The sequence below is a fragment of the Bos grunniens genome, chromosome 23 (genome assembly GCF_055505025.1).
Source record: "Bos grunniens cultivar Pamir isolate PY7600 chromosome 23, Bosgru_T2T1.0, whole genome shotgun sequence".
NCBI lineage: Eukaryota > Metazoa > Chordata > Mammalia > Artiodactyla > Bovidae > Bos > Bos grunniens.
In genome coordinates, this window is record NC_141187.1 from 41,244,806 (window position 1) to 41,263,355 (window position 18,550).

Sequence of the window (18,550 nt, forward strand, 5' to 3'; positions counted from 1 at the left end):
AAAAAAGAGGCTGTTGGAGTGATGTGGTTAATAGAATGTTTTAGGAAGATTGTTTTTCTCTTCCTTTTCTACATCTCTACAATCATATCCTCCATTAACTGCCCATAGAGACCATCCTGGTGTTCTGCAATGTATCACTTATGCCTCTGAATGTAAACCTTTTTCCTACTGGAAATAACTTTATTAAGTACAGATGATAAAATTCAAATGTGAAAGTCAAGATTTCTGTAGCTTTTCACTACATATAGTATGTTGATGAATATATAAAGAGATAAAAATGCTTTCTAAACATACTGATAGCCTAAACTTTACTAAATCTTTGCATGATCACCGTAAATTCCATGTTCCAATTAGCCTGAAACAAGATTTTCTTGATTGATAGAGTAGCATCTATTTACAAAGTGTGGGGAGAAAGTTTCTTATTCTTTAGACACTCCTGAACAGTACAAATGCTGTGACTACCTCGGCAGTAAAATTCTTGCTCACCACTCCCTCAGGTTTTTTGGCACTTATTGCAAATAATCTGCCTAGTAAATATATTGCTAGTAGATTAGTTGAGTGGTTTCTGTACTAATTTGATTTACTTTTTTTAAATTCAATATTTATTTTTTAAATTTATTTATTTTTAATTGGAAGATCTTGCTTTACAATATCGTATTGGTTTCCGCCATATAGTCGTTTTATTTTATATTGAATTATAGTTTGATTTCTTTTCTCTTTAGTTTAAAAAAAAAAAAAACGTGATTCCATCTTAATTGTGAATGGAAACATTAAGATAGAAGCATTCATTCTCTGATCAGGCATAGAGGAAACGGAGAAAGGGAAGCACATAGTTCCTGAAACCGACCTATTTGTCAGGCTCAATAAAGAATGGCATCATTGATACTGAATCGGAGCTCTTGAGGCAGCTCTCAAAACTCAGAGGGCAGAGAGGAGGTGGGAGGGAGCGAGATGAGTGCCTGGACTGAAAGAGCAAAGGGAGGCTCTTGATTTCACGGGGTGTGTCAATGTTCAATTCTAAGTTATGTTTTATGTTACTCTATTTATTAAAGGCTACTACCGCAAGCAAGAGCTTCCACTCTCAGGCTGATGTAGAAATCCGTAATTCTGTAGTAGGTTTAAGGGCACAGCGCTGGGTTGGGTGGAGTGGTGGAAACATGTGGGCTTTTAAATCAAACTGCCTGGGTTCCAATCCCGCCTCCAGCACCTTTTTATCTGTGTCAGGTCAGGCAAGTTCTGTTTCCTCTTAGGTTACATAATTATATTAATCCTGCTCGCATAGGTTGATTTGAGAACTGAATGACCTGTTCATGTAAAGTACCTTAAACCATAGGAAAAGCTCACTTAATACTTATCATCATCGCCATCACTGTCTCGCTGTAGCAGTAGTAAGGATAGTAGCATCAGTCCTTTGGAGAAAAAATGCATTGTACGTGCTGGTATCTATGAGACCTGGTTTTGCCACAAACTGCTGAACTTCGGGAGTGTCTGTTTCTTCATCTGTAGAGGGAGGATCTATGGCCTGGAATGGTCTCAGATCTCCTCCAGCTCTCGGATTAAACATGAATCAGACATTTTATGCTGGCCGCACAGCTGTTGCAGTGGACTTTTCAGAGGCAAATCAAAGGCTTGTTTGTTAAGCCGTTTGAATGGCATTGAATCATGCTTTGAGACATTGCACATTTTAATTATATTATCGCTTATTACTACCTTTTGGTTAGTGAGTCATAATAATACTTGTCTGTGCATTGTTCTGAATCTTTCAGCAAAAACCTTTGTGACAGGGCTTAAAAAAAAACAAGTAACCTGCAGAATTAGTCTTTCAAAACATGGCATTTCTACATAAACCCATTTCTCCTCCCCTTCCCAAGCCCATAAATATATATACATAAACATAGATCCACACTCGGGATTAAAAAGTCGGTATAAGTCAAGTGATCCTGCTGAAGGCCCATTATTAAGAAAACCATTACTTCTCCATTATTTTCAGTAATAAGAAAAAGGTTATTATAGTGAAACTTTAGAGCACCATAACAGATAATAGGTCTTTGTAAATGTTTAAATCACTGCTAATTTCATTTAAGGACTTCTTGGCCATAAACCAACACATTTTTTATCATGTGCCTAAAATGTGTCAGGTTGGTAAATATCAATGACTTCCAGTAACCTTGGTTTTACTTTTCTTCCTATTAGGAGAGTATTTTTCATAAACCTGTTTTTCTATAAATCTTCATACCAAATAGAAATTGGTCTGTGATGGCATTTCTGGGCAATCTATGTGGACATGAACGTTTCCTGACCTGAGAGTCTAAACTGTTGACTTAGAAATTGTATAACAGTTCTCACCATATGGTATGTTGCTCAGATTTGCTGAAGCCTGTGTTTTCAGTTTTTGTAATACCCTGCAATTCAGGACAAATGTTTTTCATCTGATTCTTGTTCTGCTAATGTTTCTTTGTACCATGAGGGGCCGGCTGAGCGCCCCCTAGCCATGGGCAATCTCTGTGGGGAGAGTAGCCATGTCTGAGTCTGTTCTCTTGATGGGAAAGCTTATGTGCTCAGAGGTAGAAACGATTTCTGTTTTATATTATTTAACTGTGCATCAAAATTTACATTCTAAAAAGTGACAGTAGCCGAAATAAAACCGATTTTTTTTTTCACTTTCCTTTGAAGAGTTTTTTTTTTTTAATTTTTTTAAAATTTTATTTTATTTTTAAACTTTACATAATTGTATTAGTTTTGCCAAATTTAAGCAGAGTTCCAAAATATTCATTTTAGCATATGGTATTCTTTTTAAAAAAATCTTCACGTGTATGTAAACCCTCAGCAAGTACCTTGCATAGAATTAATACTCAATAATTGTTAGCTGTTCAGTTTGTCAAAACTGTGGAAGTTTTCCCTGTGATTATGAGAAGCAATAGTACTTGACGATGTGAAAAGTTAGAGATTCACTGGAAGTGGAGCATGCCATCTTAAAAAGATGTTTATAAAACAATCTGTAGAATCCTTCTAGATTTTTCTTTGTCTTTTCCAAATTCTCACCCATTCCCGATTTGACAGTTCTTTTAGTGACTCACCTTTATCAAGTTGTCCCTAAACATCCAACTTTGTTTTCTTAAAACTAGCAACTCCCTTTTGGCATGTGTTAATTGTGTAATTGTGGAGAAGTGCAACTGATATAAGCCAGTCTAGGAGCAAACACAACTGACCCTTTGTAAGAACATAACTCATCTGCTGGGAGTCTAGAGAGTCGTCTTCCAGCTGGATGATTTAGTATGCAGCGGGCATGCCCCAGTGTATTTTACTGGGGAAGAGAGAATGTTTGTTAATTCAGAAAATTGGGTAGGTGAAAGTCAGTTAAGAAAAATTTTTTGGAGTAGGCGAGGCTGATACTGTTAAATTTTTTAAAAGAGTATATGTGTATTCTTTTTTCTCATCTCTACTCCCAGATTTTTTAATCCCACCCAGCCCTACCTTCTTCCACTTTCCTTTCTTTGTCCACATCTATTCCTTGGGGCTTCCCTGGTGGCTCAGAGGTAAAGAATCCACCTGCAATGCAGGAGATGTGGGTTCGATCCCTGGGTGGGGAAGATCCCTTGGAGGAGAAAATGGCAACCCACTCCAGTTTTCCTGCCTGGATAATTCCATGGACAGAGGAGCCTGGTGGGCAATAGTTCATGGAGTCGCAAAGAGTCAGACATGACTGAGCAACTGAGCACGCATACACATTCCTTAGGGCCGCGGTCCCCAAGCTTTTTGACACTAGGGATTGGTTTCGTGGAAGACAATTTCTCCATGGACTGGGCGGGGAGTTCGGGATGATTCAAGCACACTACGTTTATTGTGTGCTTTATTTCTATTATTGTTACATCAGCTCCACTTCACATCATTAGGCATTAGATCCTGGAGGTTGGGGAACCCTGCCCTAGAGTTATTTCTTGGCACACAGAGACATTGCTTAACTTAGTTGAGTACGTTCATGGGGTGGATAATAATAGCAACAATAGACAATAGAATCCTGAGCACTAGGTTCCCAGCACTGCGCTCATTCCTTTACCTGCAGGAGATCATTTAATTGTCAAAATGCCCAATCAGTAGAATCTGATATTGGCCCCATTTTACAAAAGAGAAAACTGAGGTTCAGAGAGGCCCTGCCACTGGTAGGAGAGCTGAAAGCAGTGGTAAAGGTGGATTTGGGTCCATGACAAGTAGGCGTGAGGACTTTATGGATTCTGCCGCAGTACTGGGCCCTCCTCTCTTTTCTCTCATCCCAGCAGGAGGCTGTGCTTAGGAAATCATACTGTTGAAGTGCTCTGGCTTGGCATCTAGCCAGGAATAATACTGTTCGCCTTCTCCCTCCTGTCGGAAGTTCTCTGGAATCCTGATTGCCTGTGTTTGGTTTGGCTTTCTTCTCCCCTCCCCTCAAGTGTTGTCAGTTCCGTGCACCCCACAGTCCAGAAGAGATACTGAGTCAGGCCTGCCTCTGTGTCAGAGACTGTGGCAAACCATCGGACAGGTGGAGCTGAAACACAGTGACTTTTTCAGCAGCTGTTGAATGTGAAAGCACCCTCCTGAAAATGACTCCAAATGCGTTTTCTGCGCGGGCCTCACAGGTCTTTCCTCTGAGGCCCTGACGCCTGACCCTCCTCCCCCCATGACTCAGCCACTTTATCAGGCGACAGAAAAAGGCGCTGAAGTTCACTGCCAGCTGGTGACGGGCCCCAGTGCTGTCGCTGGGCTGGGCACGTCTGTCTGGGTGAGTCACCCAGGCCGTGCTGTGAGGAAGGCTGCTGCGGACTGCGGGGCTGGCCGCTCCCAGAGGCCACTGTGGAAAACGGCCCGCGTCGAGCTTTACGCTCCAGGCCTAGGTTCTCGGGGGCCTGGTTCTTACCCAGCCCCTCGAGGGCAACCCTCTATAGTTGACTAAAACTTAAATCTCGTGTCACCGAGTCAAGCCTTGAAAGCCCTAGCTCTTCTGTCTAAAGTCTGTAGTTTGGGGTCATTTAATGTAAACCAGGTTTAAGGCCTCTACCCGTGACCGTTTCTGAGAGTTGTGCTAATTGAGGGAGAGATTTACTGAAACGTAACCCTCGCTCCTTCGGGTTTGTGTGTGGAGTCTGACGGCTCTCGCCCTGTCCAGGTGCTTGGCTTGGGAGCCGTGCCACCTGCCAAGTCCAGACTCGTCACAGTCGCTAGGGCTGTCAGCCTCGGTTAGGAGTGGAAAAACACCGTCCCAAACGCACAAGCCCAGGAATTCCAGGTCATAAATATATGTATTTTATTTTTTCACTCTAACTCCAGTGAGAAAAGAGATGGGAGAAAGAAGAAAGACTGGAGGTTCTGTTTAAAGTGATAAAATGGTGTTAAAACTCTGACTGCTCTTCCAGGTCACTACTTTAGAAATATTCTGTGTTTATGTCGTGTCCAGCCCTGGATCTCCAGACTGAGTGCTTTGGTCAGCCCTGATGTGTGTGAGGCTGGCTTGATTCATGCAGATTGTGAATGAGACAAGATTGTGCCCTCTTCGGGGCTTTCCCGGTAGCTCAGTGGTAAAGAATCCACCTGCAATGCGGGAGACTCAGGAGATGCGGGTTCAATCCCTGAGTGGGGAAGATCCCCTGGAAAAGGAAAGGGCAACCCATTCTGATATTCTTGCCTGGAGAACCCCACGGACAGAGGAGCCTCGTGGGTTACAGTCTATGAGGTTGCAAAAGAGTTAGACACGACTGAAGTGACTAAGCACGCATGCACATGCCCTTTTTGAGTTTCGGGGGGTTTTTTTGGCCACGCCGCCTGGCCTGTGAAACCTTAGCTCCCTGACCAGGGATCGAACACATGTCCCTTGCATTGGAAGTTCAGAGTCTTACCCACTGGACCACCAGGAAGTCCCAAGGTTATGCCCTCTTATTTTGTTCTCACCTTTCCTAGAGCATAGCCACTGTGAAGAGTTGGCATATGTATGGTATGCACTTTCCCTCCCACCCCTGACTTCTCTTCCTCTGTACTTCAGTATCAGGGCCCTGTTATAGAGAGAATTCCCTTGTTTCCTCAGCTCCCAGTGCACATGCCTGGTAGCTCTGAGGCCATTGCTGCTGTTCCCAGGAGGGACAGGCTATGTACAAGTGTGGAGACTCAGGGTGTTAGCATTGCAGAGGTCTGTACCATGTGTGACTCAGGGCTGGGTGGGTCAGGTCTTCTGTGGCTTGGCTTGCAGAAATTCCAATCAGGAACCCTCTCTACCGTTCTGACATCGTGTTGTGGGTTGCTGCGGGCATGCCTGTGTTTTAAGACTTGTCCACACGGTTATAGGCGTCTAATCATAAGCCCCACAGAGGAAATTGGCATCTTGGTCATGGTTCTGAACAAGTGAGATCACGTTTGCCCTGTGGACTCCCCACACCTGGCACGTGGAGCTGGCATCAGTAGAGTGGCTGTCTCCTGTTGGGCAGGGATCCTGCGGAAAAGCCACAGGCTCTTGGGTTGGACCAGGTTGTGCCTAGGTGTGGTTTGTCTGGGACAGAAAGAAATTCTCATAGATCCTTCTGCTTCCATCAGGACTTCTGGCTTTTCCCTTCTGGGCTGACATTCATTCTTCTAGACAAGGGCACTTCATTCCATTTGTGAACTGGAGTCAGCAAACATTAAGGGTGGGAGTAGAGCATCTTTTATGGATTCCCCGATTCCCACCATCCAGCATAATGAGCTCCTTTTTTTTTTTTTTTTTTCTTTTTTTGTTCGTTAACTAAGCTTCTAAAAGCAGTGGACAAGTTACTTTTTCCTGCACTGAAAAAAAAGGGATTCCTGTGTTTAAAAAGGAACAAAGTAAAAACAAACACCTTCGGTCTTTTGGATAAAGCAGACTGTCCTTACTCGACTGTGTAATGGTCTTTGATGGTTAATATTCTCTGTCCATCACAGAGTGAAGTGTAGCCATTGTTCCTGTATCACGGAAAACTGATTATGCTGGGGAGGGCAGAAGAGCGTGTGGCACCTACATGGAATTTTTAGGCTTTGGGAGACAGTCTTGGCTTTTTTTAAATGATTGTTTATTGTACCAGTGGTGATTGAAGGTCACCAAACCAAAGAATTGATTAAGTATAACTCCAGCCAGGGATTCATAGAGCTACAAAGGCACCAGAATAAAAAAAAAAAAAAAATAAGGGGCGCTCTGTAGAGAATATTTCTGTTTAGTTTATTGATATGATTTATTAAGTTGCTTTTTCCCCTGAACCTTTCTGAGAAATCTTAATGTTATTAAAAAATGGTAAATATCTTTCCTCCACTGGACAACCTGAGTTGGCATATACAGCTCCGAATAATTAATGATACTGTTTCTTCTTCCTCTTCTCATTATGACCCGGAACACACACACACTTGTTCACATGCTCCTTTTTTTCTCTCACATGTGAGTACACCATCATAAAACTTTGAAAGTGGGACCCCTAGAGGCGCTAGAGAAATAGCAACAAATGATTCCTTTAATTTTTTTTTCTAAGAATAAGTGTCTTTTATCTTTAAAATGGGATTGGATTGTCTCACAGATTTGTTGCAAAGATGGAGGAGCTATTTAAGGGAAAATAATTAGATGAGTACCTCCATCTTTATACCAAAATTAGTTTTAGTTGGTTAAAAATTTAAGAGATGATATTAATTATGGATATTAGCTAAAATATATTCTAGACTTACAATGGCCAGACACTCTGCTAAGTGCTTTACTGTACTGCCTTATTAAATCACACCAGCAATTCAGTAAGAGAACAAGTATTATTCCTGTTTTATTAATAAAGGAGATCTTGCCCAAGGTTACACAGCTAATAAGCAGCATTCAAGTTTGGAAATAAAACTGGAAAAACCAAAATAAGACTAGAAGAAGAGATGCGTGAATAGCTATGTAATTTGGGGTAATGATAATCCAGAAGGATTTTGAAAGTGTAATGTATACCATAAACGAAAATCATAAAGCAAAAGATAAGAGATTTGAATGTGAAAGACCAAAAGCTTTTGTATGACAAAGAACAGCATAAGACCGAAAGGTAAATGACAGCCTGGGAGAAATATGTACAGCATGTGACAGACCAAAGGCTAGCATCCTTAATATATGATGGGCATTTTTGAATGAATGCTTAACCAGTTACTAAACCAATTGATTTATACAAGTAAACCTAGGACTCAGTCATTTTACTGAAGAGCAAATACAAATGGACAATAAACTAAGGAAAGGAAGATTTTAATGTAACAAAGCAAGGAGCTTGCTTTTTCTGTTAATCAAAATCAGGAAGAATGATAATAGAATTGTTGAAGTTGTAGAAAGAAAGACTCTTGCATTGCTAGAGGAGTTAGTAATTCAATGTTCTTGGAGTTTTGCCTAGTAGAGTTAATAGAAAAGTGTACATAGATAAATATGTAAGGATAAATATTGCAGAAAAAAAGAAAAAGAAGACAATCTGAGTATCTCTAATAGGAAACTGCATCAGTAATGCATACAGCGGAAACTAAGCGGGGCTATTAAAAAATGTAATGTTGATGTATTTTTGTAGAACAGGGAAAGTGTTCATTATTTCTTGTCTTAAGAGTAAATTTCCCTTGAGACATGAAGCCATGGTGATAAAATGAATTCTAGTCTCGCTAGAATCCAGCCTTGCTTAGATTTGTAAAAATCCATGGACTTTACAATATGGTTCTTTGTATTTACCCTTTTATAAATTGTGCTTTGGGGTAGCTATTTAAAGACAGAAAGAAGAAAGATTCTTTTCAGAAACAGAGTATAATTGTTTTCCACTTTTTCATATTCCATTTTGTGTTTCCAGTTTTTTTTCCTTTCCTAGTTATAACCAAAACTTTATTAAATACAGTAAGTCTGAATTGCATTGTGTCTGTCAAATGTAACTAAGTACTTAACTAAAAGACCTTGACTTCTTGGAAAACTTACGTATACATTTAGTGAACATCAAAAAGACTTATTTTTTTTCAGTCACATAGATTTTGTTTTAATGACTAGGAGGTAATGTGGGTGTCAGTAGTATCTGTAATTTTTATCAAAATTATTCAATTAGTAGTTACAGATGATGTTAACATGTGTGTTCACACCCTAGCACCTTGTTCAACAAAGACTATTGTGGTCTTTGGGGCTCATTGGAATTTCAGAAACAGCTGTATTTTGACCAAAGTGTAACTCCTACAATTAACGTTTTTAAGTTCAACAAACAGTATTTTGAAACCTTTGCCATCACTAACAAGGAAAGGGGCCCCCATTTAAATACACATTAGACAGACGATGAAGGATCTGGGTAGCACTGAAAGCTTTTCAGCTTCCATATACGATCTACTCATGCTATGTTTATAATGTATTTAAATAAAAGTTTTCTCTGAAAAAAAAATGCACATTAATCTGAGAACAGCAATGTCACCAGGGACAATTCCATAATTAAGAGTGCATACGTGTGCCAGGTACTCTGCTAAGATGCCACAGCTCTTGTTTTCAAAGGAACTCACAATTCAGTGGTCTAAAAAGATGTGGGGAAAAAGGTACTGGAGTGTAATGGGTTTTGAGAGTTTGTTTAAAAAAAAAATTACCATGGAAACCAGAGATGGGAGTAACTGATTTCCAGTGTCGTGCAGCCTGAGTCACTGATGATGGATGGGCCTCAGTCCACTGGGAGTCACCACCCATAGACCCAGGTCTGCCTCTCTCTGGTGGCCATGTCTGGGGCAAATGACTTACACTTTCTTAGTGGCCCCCTTATCTCCTTATTGATCACGGTCCGTACCTACCTCATCTGGGTATTGCACAGATTCAGCGATATAGATAGAATATGTAAATTGTACTGCAAACAGAGCAGTTGACAAAAAGATTAATTTTTCTTAACATAAATAATAAAGGTATGTAGGTTTAGTGGGTTTCCCTGGTGGCTCAGTGGTAAAGAATCCACCTGCTAAGCAGGAGACGAATTCAATCCCTTGGTGGGGAAGACCTCTTCCCCCTGGAGAAGAAAATGGCAACCCACTCCAGTATTCTCGCCTGTGAAATCCCATGGACAGAGGAGCCTGGCTGACAGACAACTTAGCAACTAAATAGCAACAATAATACAGGTTAAATAGGTTAATTCATATACTGTTTAATATTTGCAATAATTTAGAAATAGGTCAAGCTGAAATTTATTCTTGTATTTTTACCTGGAACATTCTTTTATCATTTGTTATTTTTACTGCAACTTGAGTTTACATACCCTGAGTTGTTGTTATCAATTGATTCATCATAAACCTATTTCATATAGCTCTATATATAGCATTCATTCTTGAGTGGGTTTTTTTTTTCTTTCTTTCTGTTAATGATCTTTGGTTTAAAAAGGCTTTTCCTACCAAGGTAAATGAAACCTTGTGACCTGGCCTTGAAAAAAAACATTGAGAAAATAATCCCTCATAATTCCAGCCTACTCAGCATCAGAGCAGAAACCAGAAAGTATTCCATCTCACTCCCTGATAAAAGAACAGATATAAATCCTTGATAAGTTAATGACTTCAAACTCCATGAAACCAGAGTAAAAGCTCTTTGACCACAGTGCTTCTCTGCAGTTAAGTCCTTTTCATCGAGTCAAGTTCTTGCTTTTTTTTTTTCAAGTTACTAAATATGAGTCAAAATCGTGAATTATGGTCAGGATGTTTGATCCAGCCAAGTCTTAAAGCATCTTGTCCCCACCCTCACCCCACTCCCTTCCTGGGGGCTGGTTAACCAGTGTGGAAGATCAAACGAGATTGCTCCATTCATCTGTTTGTGCCAAGAAAGCGGTGCTTTTTGAAGGCTTTCGATGGCACTTGGGTCCTGGCTAGGAACCACCATCAGGTCGCACAGGCCTGAGAAGAAGCTGTGTTTCGTTCCCCTACACAACAGGGGTGTATGTAATTCTGCACTACAGGGCTCAGGTCCAGATTTAAGCCTGTTTTGGCATGGGCCTTGGGAATACACGTGGAATAGGGAAAGTCCTTTGAGGAAATATATGAGAAAAAAATATCAATGGATATGAAAGATTGGCAACAGGGTGGGTAAGATATTTTCTTTTTTAAAAAATTATTTTAATTGGAGGCTAATTATGTTACAATATTGTAGTGGTTTTTGGCATACATTGACATGAATCAGCCATGGGTATACATGTGTCCCCCATCCTGAACCCCCCTCCCACCTCCCTCCCATCCCATCCCTCAGCATTGTTCCAGTGCACCAGCTTTGAGCGCCGTTTCATGCGTCAAACTTGGACTGGTGATCTATTTCACATATGGTAATATACATGTTTCAATGCTATTCTCTCAAATCATCCCACCCTCCCAGAGTCCAAAAGTCTGTTCTTTATATCTGTGTCTCTTTTGCTGTCTCGCATATAGGATCATCATTACCATCTTTCTAAATTCCATATATATGCATTAATATACTGTATTGGTGTTTTTCTTTCTGACTTACTTCACTCTGTATAATAGGCTCCAGTTTCCGGATATTTTCTTAATGAGCACAAGACTCTTATACTTAACTATAACATAAAGGCAGTTTTGGAAATGTGTCTTTAGTGGATAAGAATTTTGACAGTCCTTTATTCTTCTCCATGTATTTGTGTATGTGCGCAGACACATAGTCTTCGGGTAGTCTTCCTAACCCTTATTTTTAGGAAGCCCCTTACAGTTATAGGCTTCTAAAAAAAAAAAATCCACATATTCTACCAACATGTTTTAAATGCCTCTTTGGTAGAAGTCAGAAGTTGAGAAATAAGTTTATATAAATTTGGTATATTTTCTTCTGATCCAATTTTTTCTTTAACTTTAGCACACATAGAGAACACATATACATTCTATTGGACATAAATTTTTACATTATATGTACAGTCTGAACACAACTTTTTAAAAAACTCAACAATGTTTTTGAATTCTGCTGCTGCTGCTGCTGCTGCTTTTAAGTCACTTCAGTCGTGTCCGACTCTTTGCAACCCCATGGACTGCAGCCCACCAGGCTCCTCTGTCCATGGGATTTTCCAGGCAAGAGTACTGGAGTGGGGTGCCATAGCATTGCTTAAACACATAGATTTGTTTTGCTTGTTTTTTTAAGATGGTGTATTTAAATATTCCATCATATAAAATACATTTTATGCATCTACTACTCCCTTACTAATTGGCGTTTAACTTGATTCCAACTTCCAGTATTATAAATAATGCTGTGTGAACATCCTTTTACTGGGGTCTCTTGGGGATTGGGTCTCTAGGGCAGATGCCCCATAGTGGGCCAGAGAGCGAGGACATATTCCTTTTTCTTGGTACTGTGAGGTTTTCCTTAGAATGGCTGCATTCATTCATTCTCCCATCAACAGTTTATGAAAATACCTATTTCTTCAGTTCAGCTATATTGGATATTGTCATGTGTTGCGTGTTTTTTTTTTTTTTTTTTTTTGCCAGCATGATGATTGAAAATATTGTTTCATGTTTACACTTTTAATTTGAGTCCCATTCTGCAGCTGTGATATGTCATAACACAATGAGACTGCTAAAATCAGATGCATGAAAGAAAAACATACACTCAAGAGCTTATGTTATATTGCATTATTTCCAAATGTAAAAGGAATTGTCATTTGGATAAAAAGATTAAACTGACTAATTCTCTGGACAAACATTTATTAAGCATTTCATACTAGGCACTAGGATTACAGAGATAAACAGATTATGGACTGACATCAGTCAGGGGCTCCAGTAGAGGAAAGAGGTACTTCAACCAGTAATTTCTGCATAGAGGAAGGAGAAAATCACTTTAATTCTCTTGATGGTGGGGATTGCATGTTAGAAAGACATCAATTTTAAAAGGCGGTAAATGCCTCATTAAATGTTTTAAAAAGATTTTCACACCTTTACTCTTTACCTGGGCACTACGTGACATAAATAGTCCATGACAGAACACCCCTAGGAGTCGCAGTTAGCTGTAGAAAGACTCACAGATGAGAACTTGTTCCCTAACCCCCATGGGAACACATGTGGGTTATCTGTGCTCAGCACACCCCCTCTACCAGCGATGAACGGTTTCTCAGCACGTGGCATGTACTTAGCACCACTCTAGGTGCAGAGGGGCACACACATACCGAGATGTGGGCGACATGGTTCCTGCTCATCAGAAGCTCAGAATCCAGGTGGGGAGACAAGGCAGTTTATATTGAATGACACTTTCATACTAACTCAGGAAAAGGAACTAAACCAAATTCAAATGATGCTTCCATATGACCCACAGACAATGGATAGGAAACTTAAGAGAAATGTCTTAGAGGGAAGCAGTGGGTAGAATGATAAATTGTCCCAGGTACTGGGTTATGGTGTAGAAGAATAAATAATAAAATTGCATTCATTATGCTCTCAATCCACAGCCCTGCACATAGTAGGTATGCAATACACTCAACATCTTTTTTGGATTGAGAGCGTGTTATTAGTGACGGGGGCTCAGTTACTAACACAAATATGTCAAGAAAAATCAGTCTTTTTATTTTTGTTTTTTTAGGTCAAGAAGTGGTTTTCAAGTGCCTTGGGGAAGGAATTCTTGAAAAAGCCTTTCAGGGGTATAATGCTTGCATTTTTGCATATGGACAGACAGGTAAGTAGCTGCTTTTCTTTATAGTCAGTGATATTAAATGTGCATTTCTTAAAACATAGAAATAGAAAACACTTTGGGAAGCTGTAGAAAAATGCTTCTGACTTCACAGGTTTAGCTGAATTAAATGATCAAAAGTAATCTTTTTGAAGGTTCAACAGTTGTGGAATGAAGTAATTTAAGTGTTAGTGAGCATGCTAGTTTCAAACTATTAAGTGTCATTTTCCTAAATTATAGTTTTAACCTGTATTTGAGCTAGGAAAATAATTACCAGTTTCTTAGTACAAATGTTATAGTGAAAAACTGTAGAAAAACTCTTAGTATCTATCATCCTATACGGAGGACTTCACCAGGATATAGAAGTGATGATAGGTTATTAAACAAAACTAGACTAGTAGTTCAGAAATTAACACTGTGAGCCACCCATTATTTCAACTATAAAGTTGGAATAAGTTAATTAAATGATAACAATACTGTGTATTGTCATGTCATGGGACATCAAGGAGAATATATAGCGAAGCACTTTCAAAAGTGTGAAATATTTTGTGGGTCAAATATGTTAATGTTACTTGATGTATAGTTGACTATTTACGCACTTTTTAAAAACTTTGTGTCATATGTTGGAGTAGAGTTGATTAACAGTGTTAGTTTCAGGTGTCCAGCCAAATGATTGTTATACATGTTTAGGCTGTTACCTAATCTCAAACAGAGTTCCCTCTACTATACTGTAGTTCCTTTTTACTAAATAGACTTTTAAAGATTATGTATTGGTAGTGCTTCCGTTAGTACGCATCCATCTGTAAAGGAGGTACCCTCCGGGTCTCACAGTAAAAGTCACACTGGTGGTCAGGAGCGTAATAGAAGGAATAGTAACTCTGGTGTCCGAGGGCCTGGCTCTGGGGGCCAGACTGTCTGTCTGCTTCTGCTGTGTGACCTTGGCCAATGTTTGGACACACTTGTATGTTTGAAGTGTGACACGTCGCCTCCTCTTCCATCCTCCTCTCTTTCTGCTCACCTTTCTTCAGGCTCAGGAAAATCCTTCTCCATGATGGGCAATGCTGAGCAGCGAGGCCTCATCCCAAGGCTCTGCTGTGCTTTATTTCAAAGGATCTCTCTGGAGCAGAATGAGTCACAGACCTTTAAAGTGGAAGTATCCTATATGGAAATTTATAATGAGAAAGTCCGGGACCTGTTAGACCCCAAAGGGTAAGTTAGTGGTTGACATGAACCTTGTAACGGGGGTAGTAGTTCTAAATGATCCTGAAGTTAAAGTTGCAAGTGAGTTTATGTGTTTGAAGCCCTTGGTCACCACTCCCATTTCAGTTCGTTTACTGAGAGATCATCAGCTTCTTAAAGCCTGTCGGTATACCCAGGATTCATAGTTTATCCTACACTCATGTATAAAGTTGCTTACCTATGCCATTTAGACGACTGTTTTTACTGTTTTGGTATTTTTGCCACTATGGTTTAGTCATATTTATTTGTTGAGTTAAGAATGACACAGTGGTCTTTCCATCTGCTCTAATTGGAGGTAAAGCGGTCGAAGGTTTTGAGCGACCTGGCCTAGACAAGCCATTCTCTTCTGGGAATGTACATTGGAATCACTCGGAGGCTTTTTAATGCAACACTGGCCTGAGCCCCTCCCTTAGGGCTGATGATTCAGTAGACCCAGGAGGAAACCCAGGCATCTGTATTTTTTAAAAGCTAGGTGAGTTTGATTCATAGAGGCAGGAAAGGGCCATTTACCTTTTAATTAAAATCTTTATTGATTTAAGAATAACATATATAAAAATTTAGAAAGTAGGTAAAGTGTAAGAAGAAATAAAAATGGCCTATAATCCCATCACTCAAAAATAACTGCTGTTAACACTTTATGATACATTTTGGTGTCTCAGATCTATGGAGTAGGTATGTAGTGTGTGTGTTGAGGTTCTTCTCTGAATACAATTCAGTAGCCTGAATTTTTTATGTAATATGGTAAATACTTTCTCATGTTATTAAAAGTATTTTAAAAATGCATTCAGCAGCTGTATAATCAAGGGTATAATCAGAGGTATAAGATAAAAACTATGGATGGCAAGGAAGTGACCCAGTCATCAGAAATGTTTTTACTTTTAGCTAATAACTGTGTAGTGCATATGAAAGAACATTTATAATACATGTAAGATATAAAGAATAATAAAAATCAATGACTGTTCTGCTCACCATTTGGCTTAATAAATGGAATGTTTTTATGTTGCTCATTATCTTCCTTCTCTTTAAGAGTCTATGCATAATTTTGCACAGTTTTTACCTGTACATGGCTTCATAATACATGTGTCCTTTGATGACTTGCTACTTTCCCCCTCAATGATTTGTTTGTTCTGATGTATGAAGTGGTAATTCATTAATTTTTACTGCTCTTTGATATTCCATTGTATGAGATACCATAATTTATTTATTCTATCTCCTTTTGTTCCTGCGGTTTCCATTTTTTACCACGACTGTCCTTCTCTGCGCATTCCTGTACATTCCTCCTGGTGTGCAAATGCAGGAGTTTCTAGGGAATGCATCCAGGAGTGGAATTGTGGGTCACAAGCTGTGGAACCTTCAGCCTTGGTTTTGCAAAACTGTTCCCCAAAATAGTTGTACCAATTTACACTCCCCCTAGTGGTGTACAAGAATCCCAAATGTTAGACACCATCAGAAGGATTTAATATTGTGCTTGATTTACTTTTTCTTGCCCACGAATAGCGATAATCTCTGATTATGCAAACAGAGTGAGCCAGGTTCTGGAGGCATGGGCAGCTAGGCGGCTCTCTTGAAATTGTGCACTTGGTCTGCCCTTGTTTTGAGTACAACAGAATTGCTCATTGTCATATTGCATTCTTCAAGCTTAAAATAAAGTTAGTAAAACCTGCTTTATGGAGTTGTGAGATTAAGATTGAGAAATTTTTAGGGAGCAAGGTCTAGATTTAGGGATGTGCTCATTGTTAGTTTCTTCTTTCCACACTTGAGTGACACTAGGCATTGACTCTTGATTTGAAAAAGTGATCAGTGTCTGATGCCATGAAATATGTGACATAATGCAATATGGCCATAAAATATATTATATAGTCTTACTTTTCATCTCAGTTGTCTATTGATAAGCTCTTCAAGTGGGTCCCAAACCAGGTTTGCCATTTAAAAATTCAAGAGTCCTAAATCTTGACCAGCAGAGCCAGTTCTCAATATAGGATAAATATCAGTAACTACAAACAACTGCTATCCTGTAACATCATTTTTTGATTAAAATGGTCAGCACAGATCAGCATAAATCAATGCTCCTAATATGAAAGGGTAACTTAAAAGTAAAACATTTTAATATTGTTCAATTCTTGCTTAAAACTGTGAGACATTACTTATTGAGAATATGCTTACTTATAAAACAGCCTGAAGGTTAAATTCATTTCCGTTTGTTCTTTGCTTCGCTCCCCTATCCCCACTCCATGTGCAATTAAAGTTCATCTACTAAAACAAGTTAGCCTAACCTAGTATTCTGTGTGCTGGTTGTTTAGTTTGGGAGTAGAGAGAGAATTTTTAAAATAGTATGTTACTTTAAATAGAAATCAGAGTATAAAAGACACTCCTCATAAGGCATGCTGTTTTGCTAATCCAAGTAAAGTAGCTTTTAGAATAGTTTTTGATCATTAAAAGAAAAATTCTTTTGAAATTGCAATCTTAATTTCTGAGTACTTTTGCAAGTACTTTTTTTTAGAGAGAAAAGCTCCAGGTTGGGTATGATTCATTCATTCCTTTTTCCTTTCTCTTGAAGGAGTAGACAGTCTCTTAAAGTTCGAGAGCATAAAGTTTTGGGACCATATGTAGATGGTTTATCCCAACTGGCTGTCACTAGTTTTGAGGTAAGTGTCATTAAAAAAAAAAAAGACATTAAAAGCTGACAGTAAATTGAAGTGTATAGATCATGTTCAATATATTTTTATGTGAATGCTTTATAGCATATTATTACAATTCATGGTCTCAGAAACCCAGTATCAACCACCCCAAACAGAAAATAAAGGCTTTTAATCACAGTCTCTTCAAGCCGCTTGGTTTTGAAGGGTTTGCAGCGTTGTCAGGAGGCCCAGCATCCTGAGGTTGCTGAATATTTTCATGAATAACACTCTATTGAAACTCTTCTCCGTGAGGTTGCCAGTGATGTCCTTCTGGACAGATGTAAACACTATTTGGTAGTTATTTCAACCCTTTCTCTTTGACAGTGTCTCCAATCGTAGTTTGCATTACTTTTCACTCTTCTGATTCTTCTGTTTTTCTGAATTGATCTCCCTCTGTTGACTGATCTGTTTCTTTTTCCTACTTCTTGACTTCTGTGCTTTCTCACATACTGGCTTGATATTTTGTCTGTATTTTTATTGTCATTGCTTTGGGAATCCCATAAAAGAAAGCACTATCTGTTACCAAAGAATGCCGATAAATAAATGAGTAAACACATCCATCTACTTAGAAGCGCCATCTCTGTGTTATTTGTCCCTACATCACTTCAGACTCAGTAGAACTAAAATTAATCTACGAGGTAACTCTCTTCAGCCATTTAAATGTAGATAGTTTTAGTACTGCTTAAATCAGAAATAAAGGGCAGTTATCACTCCGTCATCAGTGAGATCCAGAAATCAACAAAGACGCCTCTGGCGGGAAAGTGCGAAGTCAGCCCTTTGCTTAGGTGCCTGGCTCAGCGTCACTGGGGGCAGTGACCGTTTCCTCCTGTCACTTATTAGTAAGAGCTGGAACATCCGTGATTTGTATCCAGTTCTGCCACTTATTGGGCTCTCCAAGTGGCTCAGTGGTAAAGGATTCGCCTGCCAAGCAGAAGATGTGGGTTCCATCCCTGGGTCAGGAAGATCCCCTGGAGAAGGAAATGGCAACCCACTCCAGTATTCTTACCTGGGAAATCGTATGGACTGAGGA

General features: G+C 39.4%; 1 protein-coding gene across 20 annotated transcripts in view; it reads left to right on the forward strand.

Moving 5' to 3' along the window:
• Positions 1–18,550, forward strand: part of KIF13A (kinesin family member 13A) — a 202,926-nt gene that overhangs the window by 104,210 nt on the left and 80,166 nt on the right. For all 20 annotated transcript variants that reach the window (XM_086370150.1, XM_086370142.1, XM_086370148.1 and 17 more), the window contains 3 exons: positions 13,517–13,609; positions 14,632–14,812; positions 17,400–17,487. In XM_086370150.1, the coding sequence (XP_086226276.1) occupies positions 13,517–13,609; positions 14,632–14,812; positions 17,400–17,487 (362 nt within the window). The remainder of the gene's footprint in view (positions 1–13,516; positions 13,610–14,631; positions 14,813–17,399; positions 17,488–18,550) is intronic.